The 19,121-nt window shown below is 38.8% G+C and overlaps 1 protein-coding gene across 2 annotated transcripts in view; it reads left to right on the plus strand.

Moving 5' to 3' along the window:
- Positions 1–3,052: 3,052 nt before the first annotated feature.
- Positions 3,053–19,121, plus strand: part of LOC126501680 (aldo-keto reductase family 1 member C15-like) — a 32,168-nt gene continuing 16,099 nt past the window's right edge. The window contains exons 1-6 of one of the 2 annotated variants that reach the window (XM_050142477.1): positions 3,059–3,276; positions 6,284–6,451; positions 7,762–7,878; positions 8,689–8,766; positions 9,790–9,912; positions 16,283–16,392. In XM_050142477.1, the coding sequence (XP_049998434.1) occupies positions 3,190–3,276; positions 6,284–6,451; positions 7,762–7,878; positions 8,689–8,766; positions 9,790–9,912; positions 16,283–16,392 (683 nt within the window). In that variant the 5' untranslated portion in view covers positions 3,059–3,189. Of the gene's footprint in view, positions 3,277–6,283; positions 6,452–7,761; positions 7,879–8,688; positions 8,767–9,789; positions 9,913–16,282; positions 16,393–19,121 lie in introns of both variants that reach the window. The other variant, XM_050142478.1, reaches the window with a different exon arrangement.

Below are 19,121 nucleotides of genomic sequence, written 5' to 3' on the forward strand. Positions count from 1 at the left end.
TAAACAGCACCTTCAGCATCTGTGATCAGCAGGACATCCTATTCTTAACTGCTGAGCCATCTCTCTAGCCCAAGGACATCCTATTCAATAGCTTCTGGGGACCTGTTCAGAGATCAATTCGAGGGTCCTGACACCCAGGATTGACATGAACCTTCTTGGAGACACAGGGGAAATAAAAATATTTTCTTCTATGCATCTTAAATTTGCTGTGGGCCTGGAAATTTGGCAGAATTAAAGACAGCTTACCAGGAGACACATTAAGAACAAGCCGTAACACATTCCTTAACACATGTTTCAGTGAGGCACAAATCCAGCCTCTTGGCCAAGGTTTATCTGTTGACCCCAGAGACAGCAGCCTACAACTGGCAGTAGGACAATTGTAGAACACAGGACAAAATGAATAGACTTAGAATATGAAGACCACTTGTAGGGTCAAGTACCTGTGGACTCTTGATTTCTGTGAGGGTCTTCCTGACACTTATGAGTCCTGAGAGAATTTGAAAGAAGGTTTTAAGACATTCAGGAATGTGTGCGAGAGTCTGTTCTCTTCTTATCTCTAGTTAGTTAACGGATTATCCCAGTCTGATTTCCATCCTCCATCATTACTCTCTCCAGTCCTTTAGGATAATGGTTTACTCGTAGCATTATTATTACCAAGAACCTAGGACAAGGGCAAACCCAGGCTGTGGGATATCCAAAAGTCTACCACAATTCATCAGTGAATGATGATTTATAGCACAAAGCAAAGGATGTAGATTTACTGAGTATAGTCACACTGGGGAGAGCAATAGATAAAGCAGTCTAGTGACCCCAAATCTGTCTTCTGGGTATAAGCTTTAGGTTTAAACAGAGGAAGAGCTGGGGCTGTTGATCAGAGTCAGATGTTTTAAGCAGTCTTGATCAAAGTGTGGCTGTTTGATTATTACATTAGTTTTGGTTCAGCAAGGCTTCTGAAGTAATCGTCATTGTTATCACTTGTTGAATGCTACTCATTGTGGCTATCCCTGATCTACAGTGAGATACCAGCACAGATAACTGCCCTCATTTGGAGGAAGATAATTCAGGGAGGCTTTCTATTACTTGTTGTTGAGTTTACCTATTTGTCATAAAGGTGTTTACTCACAGAAGGTGACTACAGGTTTAGGTCAATGACCAGAGACCTTTAGGTGGTTTGGGGAAGTCCGATGAGATTTTGAGAGCTGACAATAACATATCTTTGTCACTGTTATCCTTAGCACTATGGAAACAGAGCACATTTTTGTAGGTTCTTGATTTATAAATGAGAGACTCTATGAGGCCTCAAAAGGGAACATATGAAGATGGTTTTATTAAGGTTAGATTAATCAACAGAGTTAGTGGACTGGATAATTAGACACTTGTTAGGAGAATGGAGAAGGAAAGAGGGAAGAGAAGGAGAACAGCAAGGAATACTTTAAATAGAATCTATAGGTAAAAGACACTCTTACAGTACAAGGTAGACATATTGAATAAAGAAAGAATTGGATACTCAGAGTTTTTCTTATGTGAGGGAAAGCTGTTTCTCTTAGTCTATTTGCTTTTAAAACTATTTTTAATTATGTTAAGCTCTTCAGCATGCATATATTTTTGTATTGAGACTATTTCCTCAAACTTCCTTTGTCCTTGTTTTCATTGCTCTTTCTCTCATAAGTCTCCTTTGTCTTCCTGAATGTTTTACTTCAAGATCATTCCACAGATGGATATAGACACATATGGAAATGTTTTAATATAGAATGTAATCATCAATGAAAGAAAGCATTCAGTATTTTTCTCTGAGATTATTAAGTGTAGCAATGGAATACTATGAAACTATTTCTTACAATCTAAGAGAGTGGAAAATTTTCTGGACCTCATTTGGTTAATTTGTTATTTAACTTTGGTTAATAACAAATCTTGAGGTCTCGTAAGACTTAATGCCTGTTAGCCCTGTCACTTATACTGCTTGCTTATCCTTCTTCCTCTTTGGTGTTCCTGTTGGCTTTCTGTTTTCCCACTCGGGGCCACCCTAGATTGCAGACATCCAATTAAACCTGAATATGGTTTAATTTGGTCTAATTTGGTCTGATTGGGATTATTTGCATCAGTGGAGAGACATGTCTTTAAGGAATATCCCTAAGAGGGATAATATACAATAAAAGGATTAATAAAATCAGGCAAAATTCTGACCCTGCCAAGAGATGAGGATGAACTGTAAATTACAATATAAATTATAGGGCTATTGGAATACCAGTTGTAGTATTTCAAATGAGGAAGTGTGACATATCTGTGATAGTGAGCAAAGTGCTACTTAGGGTTTTCTAATGATAGCTGACTTTCTGAATTAATTTAGAGTGTAATTTGCCAACACGTTTATTGAGCTGCATTAATACATTTTAGAACAATGTAAGGTGACACAGGAGAGCACGATGAATCTTATCTAGTGAGACTATAGGAGTCGTGAAGAACCCAAGACTCAAGCACGTATGCTGAGCTTAATAAGCACAATGTATAAGGTTGGTAGTGACTGAGCTGGAGGAGAACAGGCTATTACAGAAGCAAACAGCTGTTTAAACAAAGGCAACATTCCAAAGATTCATCTGTGATATAAATCTAGGTTTTCTTGAATAGAACTTATTAAACAAGCAAAGTGGAGAGAATCTGAATTTTGAGTGAAACCTTAACACATAGAAGAAGAAAATTAGATAACTAAATTGAAGGTAATATTCCAAAGAAGTTTTGTTGTCTGTGTGCTTGGGCACAGATATCAAACTTTGTTTGAGAAAATTTATAAAGTATTTTTATTAAGATTTATAAAACAAATACAGGGTGAGGAAATTAACTAAGGTTCTATATCAGAATTCACGTTTAGAAATAAACACCCTGATGATAGTTTTGCATCTTATAAAGTAAGTCTGGTGTAATTATCTGGGGTAGAATGTCACAGCTAGCTTTGCTGTTTAGGAGCTGAAAATCCAACATCTTTTAATACATAATCTTTCTGGGTGTGTTTGCTGTAGAGACATGAAGGGATTATAAGAAAGACCATGGACTCACTCCAACCTTGGAGCCTTTGCAATCTTGGCCCCTCCTTTCTTGATCGAAAAAAAAATAGTACTGGAGTCTTGCCTTTTATTCTGCTCAAGTTACTGAGGAAGGAAAGACAAGAGTCAGACTTCTTGGACTGTGGACACCATGGATCTCAAACATAATAGTTCAGTGAAGTTGAATGATGGAAACTTGATGCCAGTGCTTGGATTTGGCACGTTTGCTCCTGATGAAGTGAGTGGGCCTCTCGGGAACTAAAGCATTAGATATTATATTCTGGGAGTGTGTTCAGAAGGCAGGAGACCTGCACCTGGTGAATGAGCCACCCGGGCTTCCCTTTCCCTGTTTACAATTTACTTCTGTTCGTGCCTGGCTATATGTATTGGTACTTGGTGAGATGCCAAGATGTTTGGAGATTTGGAGTTTAAGGATTTTGTAGGCGAATTATGTGTCATTATTGTTATTAACATTGTTTCCTGAAAAATCTCAATGCTTGCTATATATTTAAGTACTTATGTCTGTAAGTATATTGAATTCCTGATGTAAGTATTCTTACTAATTTTTAAACTTTTATCATCTAAAGGTCAGGCTTCTACTGCATTTTACTCTTGGTTAGAAATTCCTATGTGCAATGCATACAGGAGAAAATAGCTAACAGAAGGAACATCGGACTGCAGCTTTGGTGTGAGTTTTTTAGAAGAAGATGTATTTATTAAAGAATTTCAACTATTTGAACAGGTTTTAAAATTTCATATAGGTACACAACATATTTCGAGCTTATGCCCCACTCATTCCACACCTCCAACTTCTCTCAGACTCTTACTTCTCGTTCCCAACTTCATTTCTTCTTCTCAATTTCTCCTCCTCCTCCTCCTCCTCCTCCTCCTCCTCCTCCTCCTCCTCCTCCTCCTCCTCCACCTCCTCCTCCTCCTTCTTCTTCTTCCTCTTCCTCTTCCTTCCTTCTTCTCCTTCTCCTTCTTCTCCCTTCAAATAAGCCACTAAACTTATGAATACTGACTATATGTACTTGAATATGAGGCTGTCCTCTAGAACATGGCCAACCTACGTGTGGCCACATGCTTGAAGTAAGTGGATTTTCTATTTCCCAGAAGTCATTAACTGGCAGTAGCAGTTTTTCTGGGGGTATGGGGACAAGTTCTTGTTAGCCCATCCTCTGTGCATGCTGCAGTGTTGACTGGATTGATGTTTCTGCAGACAACCACAGCTGCTATCAGCTCATGAATGCAAGCTGTTCCATCCCATCCAGAAGACACTGTTGAACAGCAGTTTTCTGTTTCATAATCTCTGGTTCTTACACTCTTTCTTCCTCCTCTTACATGATGATCCCTGAGCCTCTTGAAGAAAGGGTGAGCAATAGAAATCCCATTTATGGGTGAGTCCTCTATGGACACCTGTTCTCTGGACTAAACAGTTGTGGGTCCTGGTATTAGTCATTGTGTATGGCAAAAAGAAGCTTCTTTGATAAAGACCAAGAGATGCACTAATTGATGGGCATAGATAAACACTTAAAACTTTTATAAAATGTCTCTGAGAATCCACATTCTATCCATAAGTTAGTGTTGAAAACTTGCAAAATATAAAGTAGCAATGGGGATGGCATCACACTTCTTACTGAACACATTATGTACCCATCCAATAAGTCATTGTAGTGATCTGAAAGTGTCTAAGGCTAGTCACAGGTAATAGAAGCACTTGGTGGCTTGGGAAGGATTGTCTCCAAATGACAGGGATCAATATATTCAATGTTGGCGGGAGAATGACAAAGTATTAGTATTGAACAGAACCAGTTTGTTTTAACTGACATTTATTACTGTTGTTAAAGATAGAATTGTATCTTAGTGAACAGAATGAAATCATTCTTCCATAATGCTTTCACTTGTAAAATTAAATGTAATACATGCCATTGAGAAATAGAAAAGAACAAACAGAAGCTTCTTTTACAATCTAGTAGAAATTTGTATTCTGAACGTGATTTTTACTCAATAAATGACCTCCCTATGGGGTCACTGCTGGAACAAAAGCCTGCTCCATTGTATGCTTTGTGGTCTTGTTTGTCTAGCTAAGTGTTCTGGGAGTAAAACAAACACAGGATATCTGATTAAATCATTAAACTATACACTGATTGACATTTGAGGAAATTTTGTAAGTATTATTATCCTGACTTTGGCACCCAGCAGCAGCTGATTAAGGTGTGGTCCTTGTCCTAGTAACAATAACTGGTCAGAAAAGTAGTTCTCAGCTCTCTGGGCATCTGCTACATCTAGATACTCTCACTGTGGTTTTTATGGATATGAATTTAGCATCCTACCCACCCTTAGTCTTCCCAGTTCTGATGCAGACCAAGGGCAGACTCATGTAAACTTCCTGCATGTAAAATTAGTGGATCAATTTTTGTCAGTAAGAATAAATATTAAAACCAATAAACTCCTATTTAAACTAGAAAGGAAAAATACACATTTTACCGGTCTGCAGGATCATCTATGATGGCTATACTTTTGGTTTTGAATTAGTTATTTATTAAATATATGCAAGAAAATAAAATAATAAATTATGAGGGGCAAACAGAGAGAAGTAGACTATAGATAGCAAAACATTAAATCAGGGGCTGAAAAACATCTAATAGAAACTAACTGTGGGAACCCCATTGAGGCAACCAGATTGAATTTTCCAGTTAAAAGTACATCCTGGACGGAGTGAAGTATCCCCTTGGATGAGGGTTCCAAGTAACTGAACAAATAGCATCAGAAAGAGTTGACATCATCAAATTGGATGCTCACTGCATCCAGCAAGAAGGGAAACTGAGGCAGTAAATTGGAGTTCTTTATTTATCTCTCTCTCCCTATGAATGAGCTTCCTGTGGGACAACTTTCTTCTGCTCCTTCTCTTTTTTCTCATCCTTCTTCTCCTGAGTGCCTTAGAATTTTTCTCCCAGTGCTGCGTTCCTGCTAGCTAGTTCCTTTCTTCCAACTAATCTTTATTGAATGAAACTTGCAATGACATGCTTCATAAGAATCACTAAATCATTCGGTCAAGATCTAGAAGTTAATCTTTTGTAGTCTGTATCTCCAGATAGATTGTAAATCTATTATCAAGTTTGTATCATCAAACAAGATCAACCATAAGACTGGCAGCAACTTGGAAAAAAAATGAAATGGAGATATAAATGGCTTTTTTTCCTGAGTTGGTCACATCTCCAACTCTTCCTACTCTTGTTTTATAGATTCCAAAGAGCAAGGCTAATGAGGCTACCAAAATAGCCATTGATGTAGGTTTCCGTCACATAGATGCTGCATACTTATACCAAAATGAGGAAGAAGTTGGACAGGCTCTGAGAGACAAGATGGCTGATGGAACTGTGAAGAGAGAGGATTTATTCTACACCACCAAGGTGAGCAGTTGTGGACAGAATGGCTGAAAGCCATTGCCAACTCAGATATGTTCCTAGGGAAGGAGATACCACCCCCTGCGTTTCAGATTGAATCCTAGCTTTATTGCAAAGACACACTATAGACAAATGAAGAACAGGGTCAACAGAATGACACAGTAGAAAAGATGCAGGCCGCCATGCCTGGTAACCTTTTATCCCTGGCTAGTACATAATAGAAGAGAAATGATTCTTGATGTCTTACCTTTACGTGTGTAGAACCCATGCACATGCACTGATGGTCTCTCTCTCTCTCTCTCTCTCTCTCTCTCTCTCTCTCTCTCTCTCTCACACACACACACACACACACACACACAAAAATAATGATAAAATGTTTAAAAAGAAAAACCTTGTTTTGCTTCAAAGTGTATTCAATGTGGCAGCTACTCAGTATCTCTGAATATCAGACATTGTTTTGATATAAAGTAAGGGTGCAGTTCTGTTGGATAATCTGGCCTCTCTGGGCCCTGAGTAACTAATTCTTCAATAGATTCCCAAGTGAGGTTGAGAATATTGTTCATGAAAGGGAAAATCCTCTTCTGAAATCTGCAATGAATACACTGGTATTTGTAATGTTTCCTCGGGTGGAAAGGCAGCCTTCCAGTGTGATTGCATCTGAGCTGAGGCCTCTACAGATGTATCCTACCTATGTTTACACTGGTGACAGCTTGTTTTTTGATGAGATCTCTTAGAATTGGTTCTGGGTTTGCTAAGAACAGTAAATCCTTTGTCTACTTTACAGCTGTTTGTTCAGTTTCTTGGAAGCCTCACCCAAGAGGATACATCACTCTACCCAGGATGGACTTTTAACTGGGAAATTCCATCTGGCTAGCTCAATGCATTGTGGTTTTCTACTAGATGTTGCTCCGTCCCCTGATTTAATGTTTTGCTATATATCTTCTATATCTTCTCTCTATTTGTCCCACATCCAACTCACTATTTCTTGACTCTTTTGAGACCAAAACTTCTAGTTCTTAAAACACTGAAATTAGTAGATTTCTAAATTCTGCTCATTCTCCTAAAATTGTCATAAATCAAGTAAATCTCAGTATTCTATTGAGGATGTGATCTATGATGAACAGCACAAAATTAGATTTGGTTATGGGTAGGATTTAGGAAAATTTGGATGAGGGGGAAACCATGATACAAATTGTATAAAAATTTTAATAAAAATACATAAGAACTTAGCCCCAGATATTCTTAGCTTAGCTGAGACCACCATAGCACATCTCAATCATTTCACCACAGTGTGTGATTCTGTTTGAAAACTGTAGATTTGGGCGACTTTCCTTAGACCAGAGTTGGTTCGTCAGTGCCTGGAGAGATCACTGAAGAAACTTGGGCTGGATTATGTAGACCTCTGCATTATTCATGTACCGATTGCTATGAAGGTCAGTTTTGGATTTTTATTCCCTAGTTGTGTTATCTCAGGCCAATGAGATTTTTTTCTGGGTTTTACTGAGCATGATACATCAATCTGAGATGAACAGAATAGATAAATGATTATGATTCTGCATGACTGCTGAGAGACCACAGTGGCAAGCCTTCTAAAAATGCTCATCCTCAATCTTTAGGAGGGTTGAAGTTCAAGGACCTCACTGCCTTCTATAGACCAGAGTGCACCAGGTTGTGGAGACTTCTGAGACTCCAGGGGGAGTCTCCATCTCCTCAGGACATGTTCTCACCTATGTCTGTCTCTCACGCTAGGACACAGAGATCTGATTTTGGGTGTTGGACAGTGGGGCTTGGGCTCCTTTGGGCCTCATGGTTTAATTTTCTTATCATGGTACATGTTTGCTGATCACATCTGAAAGACTCATTAACTCAGAATTGATTCATCATAAAATGGGAAGCAAAAGCTCATGATTAATAGCGAAAGTCCCATCCTTTATACTATTCTGTCACTGAAATATGGAAATTAAAACAGGAAGAGCCCTCATAGTTGGTGAGATTCAGTGCTTCATGAGAGTTCCGGGGGGAGAAAAGTGTTAGCAATCAAGGGGAAGATAGTCATGTATAATCTATTAGATAATTTCACTTTTCTTTCTCCAGAGTCCCCCCTTAAAGACACATGTGCACACATGTATGTGCACACACTCTCACACACACAGAGTGAATGTTGGATGAGTAAGCTCATTTGCCAATAGAAATTGACTATTAGAGAAAGTTTTGTTAACTTTCTGTTTCTCTCTGCATTATAGCCTGGAGAGGAACTTCTGCCAAAGGATGCCAAGGGAGAAATTATTTTAGACATAGTGGACATTCGTGATACATGGGAGGTATGTACTGCTGTGGGCAATAAGCACTGTGTGGCAAGAGAGGAACCAATTAACAAAGAATTAGAAGAGATGGACTTTGTTTCATTAACTGACAAGTCTAACACAAATCATAATGCCTAGTCTTATATGGTACCTTACTATTCTGTGTCAGCTGATATCTCTGTGAGGCCTGCTCATTCCTGTGAGGGAACAAATGAGGAGTGGATATGGGGGAGAGAGGAGACAAGGAGGAGGAATGGGAGGAGTGGTGGTGGTTGTGGGAACTGTGGTTGAGATATAATATGTTAGAGAAGAATAAACCACAACAGCAACAACCACCACCATCCCTTCTCTGTCTTTCTGTACTCTCATCTGTAGAGGAAGAGTTGAGAGGGGCTGAATTTTAATTTTTAATCTCAACTATAATTTGAGGTAGACATTTCTTTGCCTCCTAGATCCCATTAACAATATAAGCTATATGAAGGAAATCAACTGAAAGACACTCAAGAAGGTTTACAATACTATTCCAGGACAGATAAACATGCCTTTGGAGAAATGTAATCTGCCTTACCACTGAGCAGGCTGTGATAGAGAATGAAACCTGCCACTATATACCCTATCCTGTATACAGTTTGTCAACATTAAAGAGATAAATTAATAATACATTTGAACTAGCACAAGATTCTAGAATTCTTTGTCTTTAACTATAATGACATTTATTGAAGAACCATTATAATCCTGGCATCACAACAGATTCCACTGAAGAGGGTGGGGAAGGTAAGGGGAGACTTCTATGTACTTGCTGTTCTCAATGTGCATGTAAATGAATGAGCAGACAAATGTGTATTCATTGCAGGTGAGTGCCTTAGGCAAGGCTGTATTCAAGTATCAAAATTGTTTTAAAATTTTAACCAAAATTATGTAAGTAAATGAAGTTATTATGGAAGCAACTGAAATTATTATGTAAGTGTTCAAAAAGCCCAAGGAGAATCTCCAAAGAGCAGAGTACAAATAGGGTTAACTACATATCTTCTTCCTCCCCAGGCACTGGAGAAGTGTAAAGACTTAGGTTTAACCAAGTCCATCGGGGTGTCCAATTTCAACCACAAACAGCTGGAATTGATTCTGAACAAACCAGGGCTAAAGTACAAGCCCACTTGTAATCAGGTGAGCTCCAGTTCACCTGGGCTGTGCCTTACCTTCTGTTCTTCACAAACTTCTTCCTTCCTCTATACTCCCCAAATCTCTGTTTCAAATCAGCTATATAGGTTATAGCTATTTTCACTGAAACAGGAAATATCCATGACAGCTCAGGTTGATTAGAGTGGGAAGAACAGGATAGGGGACGGCAGGTTGATTGACTGAAATCACAACTCTTAGATGGAATACCACTGCTCATTAACACTCACAATGTGTGCTGTACTAAAAATCATTTAAAATCTTTAAAAAAAAATTTGATTGAAATAAAGCACAGCAAAATTGCCTTGCTCCTGTATTGTTCTCATGGCACCCTAGATAATTTGTGGTCGTTTCTTTCCTAAATTTGGAACAAAAATATTTATTAATAATATTCAAAGACTTTTAACCTTTGCAGAATTTAGAGCCACAAATGCACTGAGAATTGTGTGACTACAACTTTCTTCACTTGCGCCCATCAACACACTCAAGCAATAATTTCTCTTCTATACAAAATTGTCATATACATACTATTTGAAGTTTTGAGGCAGGCATTATATAGTTTTATCCTATATTTTAAAAATACATAGTTTAAAATAATTAACAATTTTAGTGTAATGGATTTTTAAAATGCTGCAGGATTCTTGGTGGTGGCAGGCAGCAGAAATGCTGCAGGTTCCCAAGTGGTGGCAGCAGGCCATGTGCCAGCAGGCCCTGAGAGCAGCCAGTCCCAGGCAGGGACAGCTGCAGGTCTTGGAGTGGTGGCTGGTTCAGGGCAGGGAGACACGCAATGGTGGGCAAGAGACAGAGACATGGATAGGCATGCCATGCCGAGTGAGGCTGGATATTTATTTGGTCGGTTCTGGAGGGAGAAGGGGAGAAAAGGAGAGAGAGAGAGAGAGAGAGAGAGAGAGAGAGAGAGAGAGAGAGAGAGAGAGGAGAGAAGTGAGATACAGAAGCTGCCTCTCCATAAGAGAAGCAGAAAAGAGAGAGAACTCATGCTGGAAGTTGAAGATAAGCCTGCCTCAATGAACAGGGAAGGAAGTGGGCATGGCTTGTCTCTTAAAGAAGACAGACCATTACATTCCCATCTCTTTTTTATAATAAAAAGGTAGGAGGTTAGGCACCACAGGTTAAAGGAATTGGGGCAGCAGAAGCTCAAGACTGCTCCCTGCTTATTTGTGGGCCATCATCTTTGGGGGGAACCTGAGAAGGCTGGGTGCTGGCCACATCCTGACATAGCTGGTTTCTTTGCTCCTGTCTGTTGTTTGTGGTATGGAAAATTTGGTGTCTCTTACACCTGTTTAAGGTATTAGTAGAAAAGAGGACAAAGTTTAAGGAAAAAAATGTAAGACCAGGGAATTGAGGGGGATGTATCTGACCTGTTTAAGGTGGATCCTTCAATTTGGCTCCCCGGAACTCCCAAGAATTCTTCAGGTTTGTGAAAACAGAAGTTTTAGGCAAAATACATTGTATAAATAGTAGCATATTTATGTCAGAATGGCTGTGACAGATATTTTTACACAATGAAAAGTATTTCTAAAACTATGGAAGGCAGCATGAGAGAGAAGTTTGATAATTTGTATTTGTCCTCATTCCTTTATAACTTGCAGGTCTTGTATTTGTATTTTACTGAAATTTGTTTGGTGAGGTTGTCCTTTTAAACTGATAAAACCTCTCACCTGTCAAACCGCATCAGAGAAGGATAAAATTTTACTTGAGTTACTGATTAAATAATGTCAGAGAACTTACGTTGGTTGGCACCTAGAGTTACTCTCCAGGGTCTTCCATGGTCACTGAAGTTTGTATTTGCCTTCTGCTGTTTAGTGCAGGGCCTGCCAGGCTCCAGAAGATCCTGTAGGCTAAGTAATCTATAGGAAGACAAGCCTACCTTGACCTGAGCAGCTAGGCTGTCAATTCCAGCAATTCTGTACATGTCTGGAGGTCTTCAGTTTAGATGAAAGGCAGTTTTTCCCAGTAATCAGCTCTTGACAGTTGAAGCGAATTGCAGATGGACTTTGTTCTGTGCCCATGTGTCTTCCGTCTTCTGTGGAAGAAATAGAGTGCTGCTGCTAGGAGCCAACCTGTCTCTTTTTGTTATGAAAAGTTTTTTAATAATTAAATATTTATTTAAATGTCATATTCCCCAGATCTCTGTGCATTTGAGGGCTGTTTATCAGGTATAACTACAGTATAGAACCTTCCTGGAGGGCTGGGTCTGAGCTTGACTGTACTGGCTCTAAACTTAATGGGTAAAATTTACACTTGTAAAAGGACAGAAAATAAAACTGCTTGCAATAAAAGGTTAACGGCAGAACTGATAATAGTAGAGAATAGCTTGATATATTTTAAATAAGGGTTGGATTAAATATAAAGTATTTTTATAAGAGACTTAAAAGTACACACCAGTTTAAAACATGAGACTTGTTTTTGTAGTCTGAACTGAGATGCAATGAACAATCATAACATTAAGAAAAGGTGCATTTAAGTTACATGTATGAACACACACAGAGACAGGAATTGGGCAAAGTGGATGCTCTTGTTGGGCCCTACCAAAGGCATGACACTGTGTAAAACACGTGTAACAGAGTCAGCAAGAGGTATTTAGAGACAAAAACTAAGTAAACCAAGGGGTCCCGTGAAGATGGCAGGACTTAGTCACCTGACCTAGCTCTCAGCCAAGATGGTGGCAAAGTCACCTAACCCCAGTCAAAATGGTAACAGTCACATGTTGTATGGAAAAGCCAGAATTTTTGAGCTGTAGGGATTTTAAGCTTAATAAGAGACCTAGAGGCATGATCTGCCCTGTAACTGAGCCACCATGCCATAAGCCATAGAGGAGAGCAAAAGGCTGGAGGGGTGAGGCTGGTAGCAGCCCCCAGCATACCAGGCCCAGGTCTTCCTGAAGTCAGGTTGCTTGGGAATGCAGCCCAAAGAGGGTGGTAAACTCCATCTAAGGCTAAATACCGGCAAGAGACCGATAGTCAACAAGTACAGTAAGGGAAAGTTGAAAAGAACTTTAAAGTGAGAAAACTCAGGCTGGAAGCTGAAGATCAGCCTGCCTCAGCAGATGAGGGAGGGAGTAAGTGTGGCTTATCTCTTAAAGAGACAGGAAAGACCATTGCACTCCCATTAAAGGGAAAACCTCACCAAACAAATTTCAGTAAAATACAAATACAAGACCTGCAAGTTATAAAGGAATGAGGACAAATACAAATTATCAAACTTCTCTCTCATGCTGCCTTCCATAGTTTTAGAAATACTTTTCATTGTGTAAAAATATCTGTCACAGCCATTCTGACATAAATATGCTACTATTTATACAATGTATTTTGCCTAAAACTTCTGTTTTCACAAACCTGAAGAATTCTTGGGAGTTCCAGGGAGCCAAATTGAAGGATCCACCTTAAACAGGTCAGATACATCCCCTTCAATTCCCTGGTCCTAAATTTTTTTTCCTTAAACTTTGTCCTCTTTTCTACCAATACCTTAAACAGGTGTAAGAGACACCAGACATTTCCATATGACAAACAACAGACAGGAGCAAAAAGACCAGCTATGTCAGGATGTGGCCAGCACCCAGGCTTCTCAGGTTCCCCCCAAAGATGATGCCCACAAATAAGCAGGAAGAAGTCTTGAGAATCCACTGCCCCAATTCCTTTAACCTGTGGTGCCTAACCTCCTATCTTTTATTATAAAAAAGAATGGGAATGTAATGATTGTTCTGTCTCTTTAAAAGACAACTCACGCCCACTCACACCTCCATCTGCTGAGGCAGGATGATCTTCAGCTTCCAGCCTGGGTTCTCTTTCTTTTCCGTGTCCTTCATGGAGAGGCAGCTTCCGTCTCTCCTCTCTCTCTCTCTCCTCTCTCTCTCTCTCTCTGATTTTCTCCCCTTCTCCTCTCCCTTCCATAAACACTAAATAAGTATCCATGTCTCTGTCTCTTGCCTGCCGCTGCATGTCTCCATGCCCTGGACCAGCCACTGCTCAAGGACCTGCAGCTGTCCCTGCCTGGGACTGACTGATCTCAGGGCCTGCTGCCTGCTGCAACATAGCCTGCTACTACCACTTGGGGACCTGCAGCATTTCTGCTGCCTGCCGCCACCAGAGATCCTGCAACATTTTTAATTTTTCCATTACAGCTAGAATACTGCTAAAACACCCACAATTTCAGCAATTATTGGTATCACTAAATATCTTGAGTGTCAAAATATGATTACATATTTTTATTTTCACGGTACTTGGGACTGAACCAGAGGCCTCACACACCCTAGGCAAATGCTCTAACAATGAGTTTTAGGTTGTGGTCTTTAGTAAATTATTTTGAGGTAGGCTCTCTCTGAATGATCTGATTAGCCTTGAAATTTCAATCTTTCTGCCTTAGTCTTCCAAGTAGCGAAGTGTTTGTCACTATACCCTGTAACACATTGTTTTATTTTTTATTTATTAATTTATTTATTGTTTAAGACAGGTTTTTTAATTGTTTTTATTGAGCAATATAATTTTCTCTGCTCTCCTCCCTTCTTCCCCACTCCCTTTTCTTCCCTCTCCCATAATCCCCACACTCCCAATTTACTCAGGAGATCTTGTCTTTTTCTACTTCCAATGTAGATTAGATCCATGTATGTTTTTCTTAGAGTCCTCATTGTTGTTTGGGTTCTCTGAAGCTGTGAATTGCTTTGCTTTATGTCTAAATGCCACTTATGAGTGAGTATATATTATTTTTCTAGGTCTGGGTTTACCTCAACCAGTATGATGTTTTTTAGATCCATTCTTTTGCCTGCAATTTCAAGATGTCATTATTTTTTTAACTGTGTAATATTCCACTCTAAATATACCACATTTTCTTTATTCATTCTTTGATTGCATGACATTTATATTGCTTTCAGGCTCTGGGTATGACAAATAATGCTTCTATGGACATAGCTGTGGACATGTCCTTGTGGTATGATTGAGCATCCTTTTGGTATATACCTAAAAGTGATATTGCTAGGTCTTGAGGTAGGTTATTTCCTAATTTTTTGAGAAATCACCATACTGATTTCCAAAGAGGCTGTACAAGTTTGAATTTCCACCAGCAATGCAGAAGTGTTCCTTCTACTCCACAACCTCTTCAGCATAAACTGTCATCAATGTTGTTGGTCTTAGCCATTATTATAGGTATAAGATGGAATCTCAGGGTAATTTGGATTAGTGTTTTTCTGATAGCTGAGAATGTTGAGCATTTCCTTAAGTGCCTTTCAGCCATTTTAGATTTCTTTGTTCAGAGTTCTTTGCTTACTTAAGACAGTGATTTTTTTTCCTCTCTCTCTCTCTCTCTCTCTCTCTCTCTCTCTCTCTCTCTCTTTCTCTCTCTCTCTTTCTCTCTCTCTCTCTCTCTGTGTGTGTGTGTGTAGATTTGGAGACTTTCTTGGAACTTGCTCTATAGTCCAGGCTAGCCTTGAACTCACAGAGATCTGCTTGCCTCTCTTTCCTGGGTGCTAGGAATTAAGGCATGCCCCCACTACTCTGCTATCTCCCCACACCTAGCTTTTTTTGATTTTTAGAGCAAATTGATTCAAAGTAGGGAGGTAAAATGGCCAAATATCTCCACTGCGTGGTACATATAGATATATAAGATATATTTTATAGATATCTAAAACCTTATAGATATATAAAGTTTTCTTGAAATCAGGGGTTCGCTCTCATGCGTTTGTGTCCCAGTTCCATCCTTAGTCTCTGGGGTTCCCTTCTCCCTGTCCCTTGTTCTCACTCTTACTTTATTCTCCTTTGATCTATTTATGAAAGAAATAAAGCCATTTCTCCTGTTAAGATTCTCCACATGATAATGGGAACTAGTCACTGGTCACTGTGAGAGTTTGGTAGGTTGCTTTTGAATTTCTTATACATTGAGGATCAAAGCAAAAGGCTTGATAACAGAAGACCAAAGCCATGTGAGTCCCTGAAGGCTAAAAGGCACGACATTTCCCCATCCAGTGCAGCCACTCTTGTTTATCTTTCTCCCCTTTTTTGTTCCCCTGAACACTGGGTTCTTCTACAAGGCTGCCACTTCTTCCCTCTCTAGAAGGCAAAAGGTTTTATCTTCAGCTTGCAGTCTTCTCACCTATGGCTATACCTAGTCCTTGCTCTAACAGGCTATAGCTTCATTCTGTAGAAACTGACAGAGACTGTAATTTGAAAATGGGAGATTTTAATCTTAAAATACTAATAAAGGACAGAAGAAAGTATTTCATCGAAACTTTGAAACACATTGTACTTAAGTCAGTATAGAAGTAGATGTGCCCTTAAGACACTTTTGAAATCTGCATGACCTTGTTGGCTCATACATTCTAATACCGATTTGTTTTGGAAATTTACAGGTAGAATGTCACCCATATCTCAACCAGAGCAAACTCCTGGAGTTCTGCAAGTCCAGAGATATTGTTCTAGTTGCCTACAGTGCCCTGGGATCCAGCAGAGACCCAACCTGGTAATGAGACCATTGGACTTTATTTCCTTATGTCAACATGGAATTGTTGACAAAGATTAACTTTTAACCTTGTGGAAAAGTTCAACTGTGAAGAAACAATTTCAACAGTGCAGGAGTTCCTATGCACCAGGGTTGAATTACAGGCTTGCCAGTGTTTTTTTTATTCTTGCTTTATCTGTTTACCTGTTTGCAGCACTAATACGCAGAGTTCTTAAAGAGATTTTAAGGCCCAATCTACAGAGATTAAACTACATATATCCTAGCCATGCCATTTTGAAACAGAGGGGGCATGTAAAACCCACATTCATATCATTTCTAGAAACTTCCTTATTTATACAATATTTAATGTTTGATTTAGGAGAAGCTTAGAACCATCTTCCCTCATAAAATCAGCTAATGTTATACAGAAACTCAAAAGAGAATTCCCAGAAGAAAATATGACTGTCTTTCCAAGTGGTGACATTGACTTGCACAGTATCTACCATGTTATAAGAGATTTTTCAAAGGATATATGCACCTGAATTTATGAACTTATACTTGCAATACATTGTTAAAATTTCATAGGCTTATGAAACTAGTACTGCTATTACATTTGTCAGTGGATTCTGAGTTCTGTTTGTAGATTCAGATACAATAAATTTGTATATGCCCACACTAGTTGATTTTTTTTCTTTTTCTTTTCCTTTTTTTTTTTTTTTTGGTTTTTTTTTTTGGTGTTTTTNTTTTTTTTTGTTTGTTTGTTTGTTTTTGGTTAAGTTGACATTTGACACATGCCTAGACTTATCTGCTAAGAGGAGGAAATCATAACTAAAAAAAAATGTCTCTATAAGATTGGCCAATTGGCAAGTCTCTGTAGTATTGTCTTTATTAATAATTGATGTGTGAGAACCCAGCCCACTGTGGGTGTGGCCAACATTGTGGTCCAGAGTTGTATAAGAGAGCAAGTTGAGTAAGGCAGTGGCCACCTTCCTCCATGGCCTCTGCTTCAGCTCCTGCTGTGAACCCCTTTGAGGATGGACTGTTATGGGGAAGTGTAAGATGAGATAAGCCCTCTCCATCCCAGGCTGTGCTTGTCATGATGCTTTATCATAGCAATAGAAACCATAGCTAAGACAGAGCATGAGAAAGAAGACATTTGATGACTGTCAAAGACATTGTCTCTGGTCCTGAGCTTTTAATAGAGTATAGCCTTTAATGTAAAAACTTGATTTTCTTAAGTGAAACAAAACAGAAGTTAATCAATAATAATAATAAATAGCTTTTTGTATGTTTTTTAAGTTCTTATTACTTCTGACACTTTTTCACCATCTCTCAGACTATTAATTTTTGCACGATTCTTTTGCTCTAGAGAAGTTTTGCCTGTTCTGTAGGAATGCTGTGCTTATGGGTGAGGGGAATGGATTGAATTAGGATCATGCTATGTAGAGCAGGCTGTATTCAAACTCATGGATGAGAACATTTTTATGTAGTCTCCCAAATGCTAGGATTGCAGATTTATGATCCCATGCCTATCTGAAATTCACATGTCTATGCTTGTGTGGCCTATGTCATCACAATTACCTGAGCTCATTAAATTTTAAAGTAATTATGCTGAAATCTTTCCTTTCTTCCGTTCCCTCCTTCTCAGTCTCTCTTTCTGTCTTTTTTTCTTTTTCTCTTTCTTTTCTTTCCTTCTTTCCTTTTCCTTTCCTTCCCATACTTTTAGTTATCAATTAATGGTAGCTTGAAATTATCAATGGAAATATTCTAGAAATATGCAATTCTTATTTTGAAATTGCATATTATTCTAAATAATTTGATGAAATCACATGCTGTCTGGGACAAAGAATATACTGTTTCAGTGTGTCCTCTCCAAATCTACTCCATGTTAGCTACTCACTTGTTCGTTGTTCAGTTTATCAGGACAACCATCATAGCATGGCAGGGCTTGTGTTTAAGGAACTTTTCTTTTACTCAATAATGTCTCAAAAGCATGAAAATAGGAGTGCTTGAAACCTGGATAGGGCAAAAAGAGGCACTTACTTCATTTAAAAATATGCAAGTTCTCAGCTTAATGAAAGAGAAAATTTATACACTGTGATTTCTAAGATCCATCATAAGAGTGAATCTTATATCCTGAAATTGTCAAGAAGAAAAAGGAAATTCATGCTACATTTGTATACCATCAAATATAAGATTCACTTATTCATCAAACACAAGTTGAAAAAAGTATATATATTACACATTGGGATCAATGCTATTCCCAGACCCTCTGAGGATAAAAGGGAGTATCTGTATTTCTGTTATATTCTATTATATGGATACCTTTCCTACACAGTATTTATTTTCCCATCTACTTTTTTTCTTTTTTATTTATTTAGTAAAGATTTCTGTCTCTTCCCCACCGCCGCCTCCCCTTTCCCTCCCCCTCCCCCAACCAAGTCCCCCTCCCTCATCAGCCCAAAGAGCAATCAGGGTTCCCTGCCCTGTGGGAAGTCCAAGGACCACCCACCTCCATCCAGGTCTAGTAAGGTGAGCATCTATTTATGAGTAACTTAGTTGCTGACTATTGCTACAATAAAAATAAATCTCTATGAACACAAAATTCTGCTTTAATTATACTATATTGTACTTCTCAGAGGTCTGGGAATATAGGTAAGGGAGCAACATATTCCAGATTTGATATCTCTGTAAGTATCTGTCTGCATTTTTTTTTCAGGGTAAGCAGTGATAGCCCATACCTTCTGGAG

Source organism: Alexandromys fortis, unplaced genomic scaffold (assembly GCF_014885135.2).
Source record: "Alexandromys fortis isolate MF-2015 unplaced genomic scaffold, M_Fortis_MF-2015_v1.1 scaffold_5, whole genome shotgun sequence".
In the NCBI taxonomy this organism is placed as follows: Eukaryota; Metazoa; Chordata; class Mammalia; order Rodentia; family Cricetidae; genus Alexandromys; species Alexandromys fortis.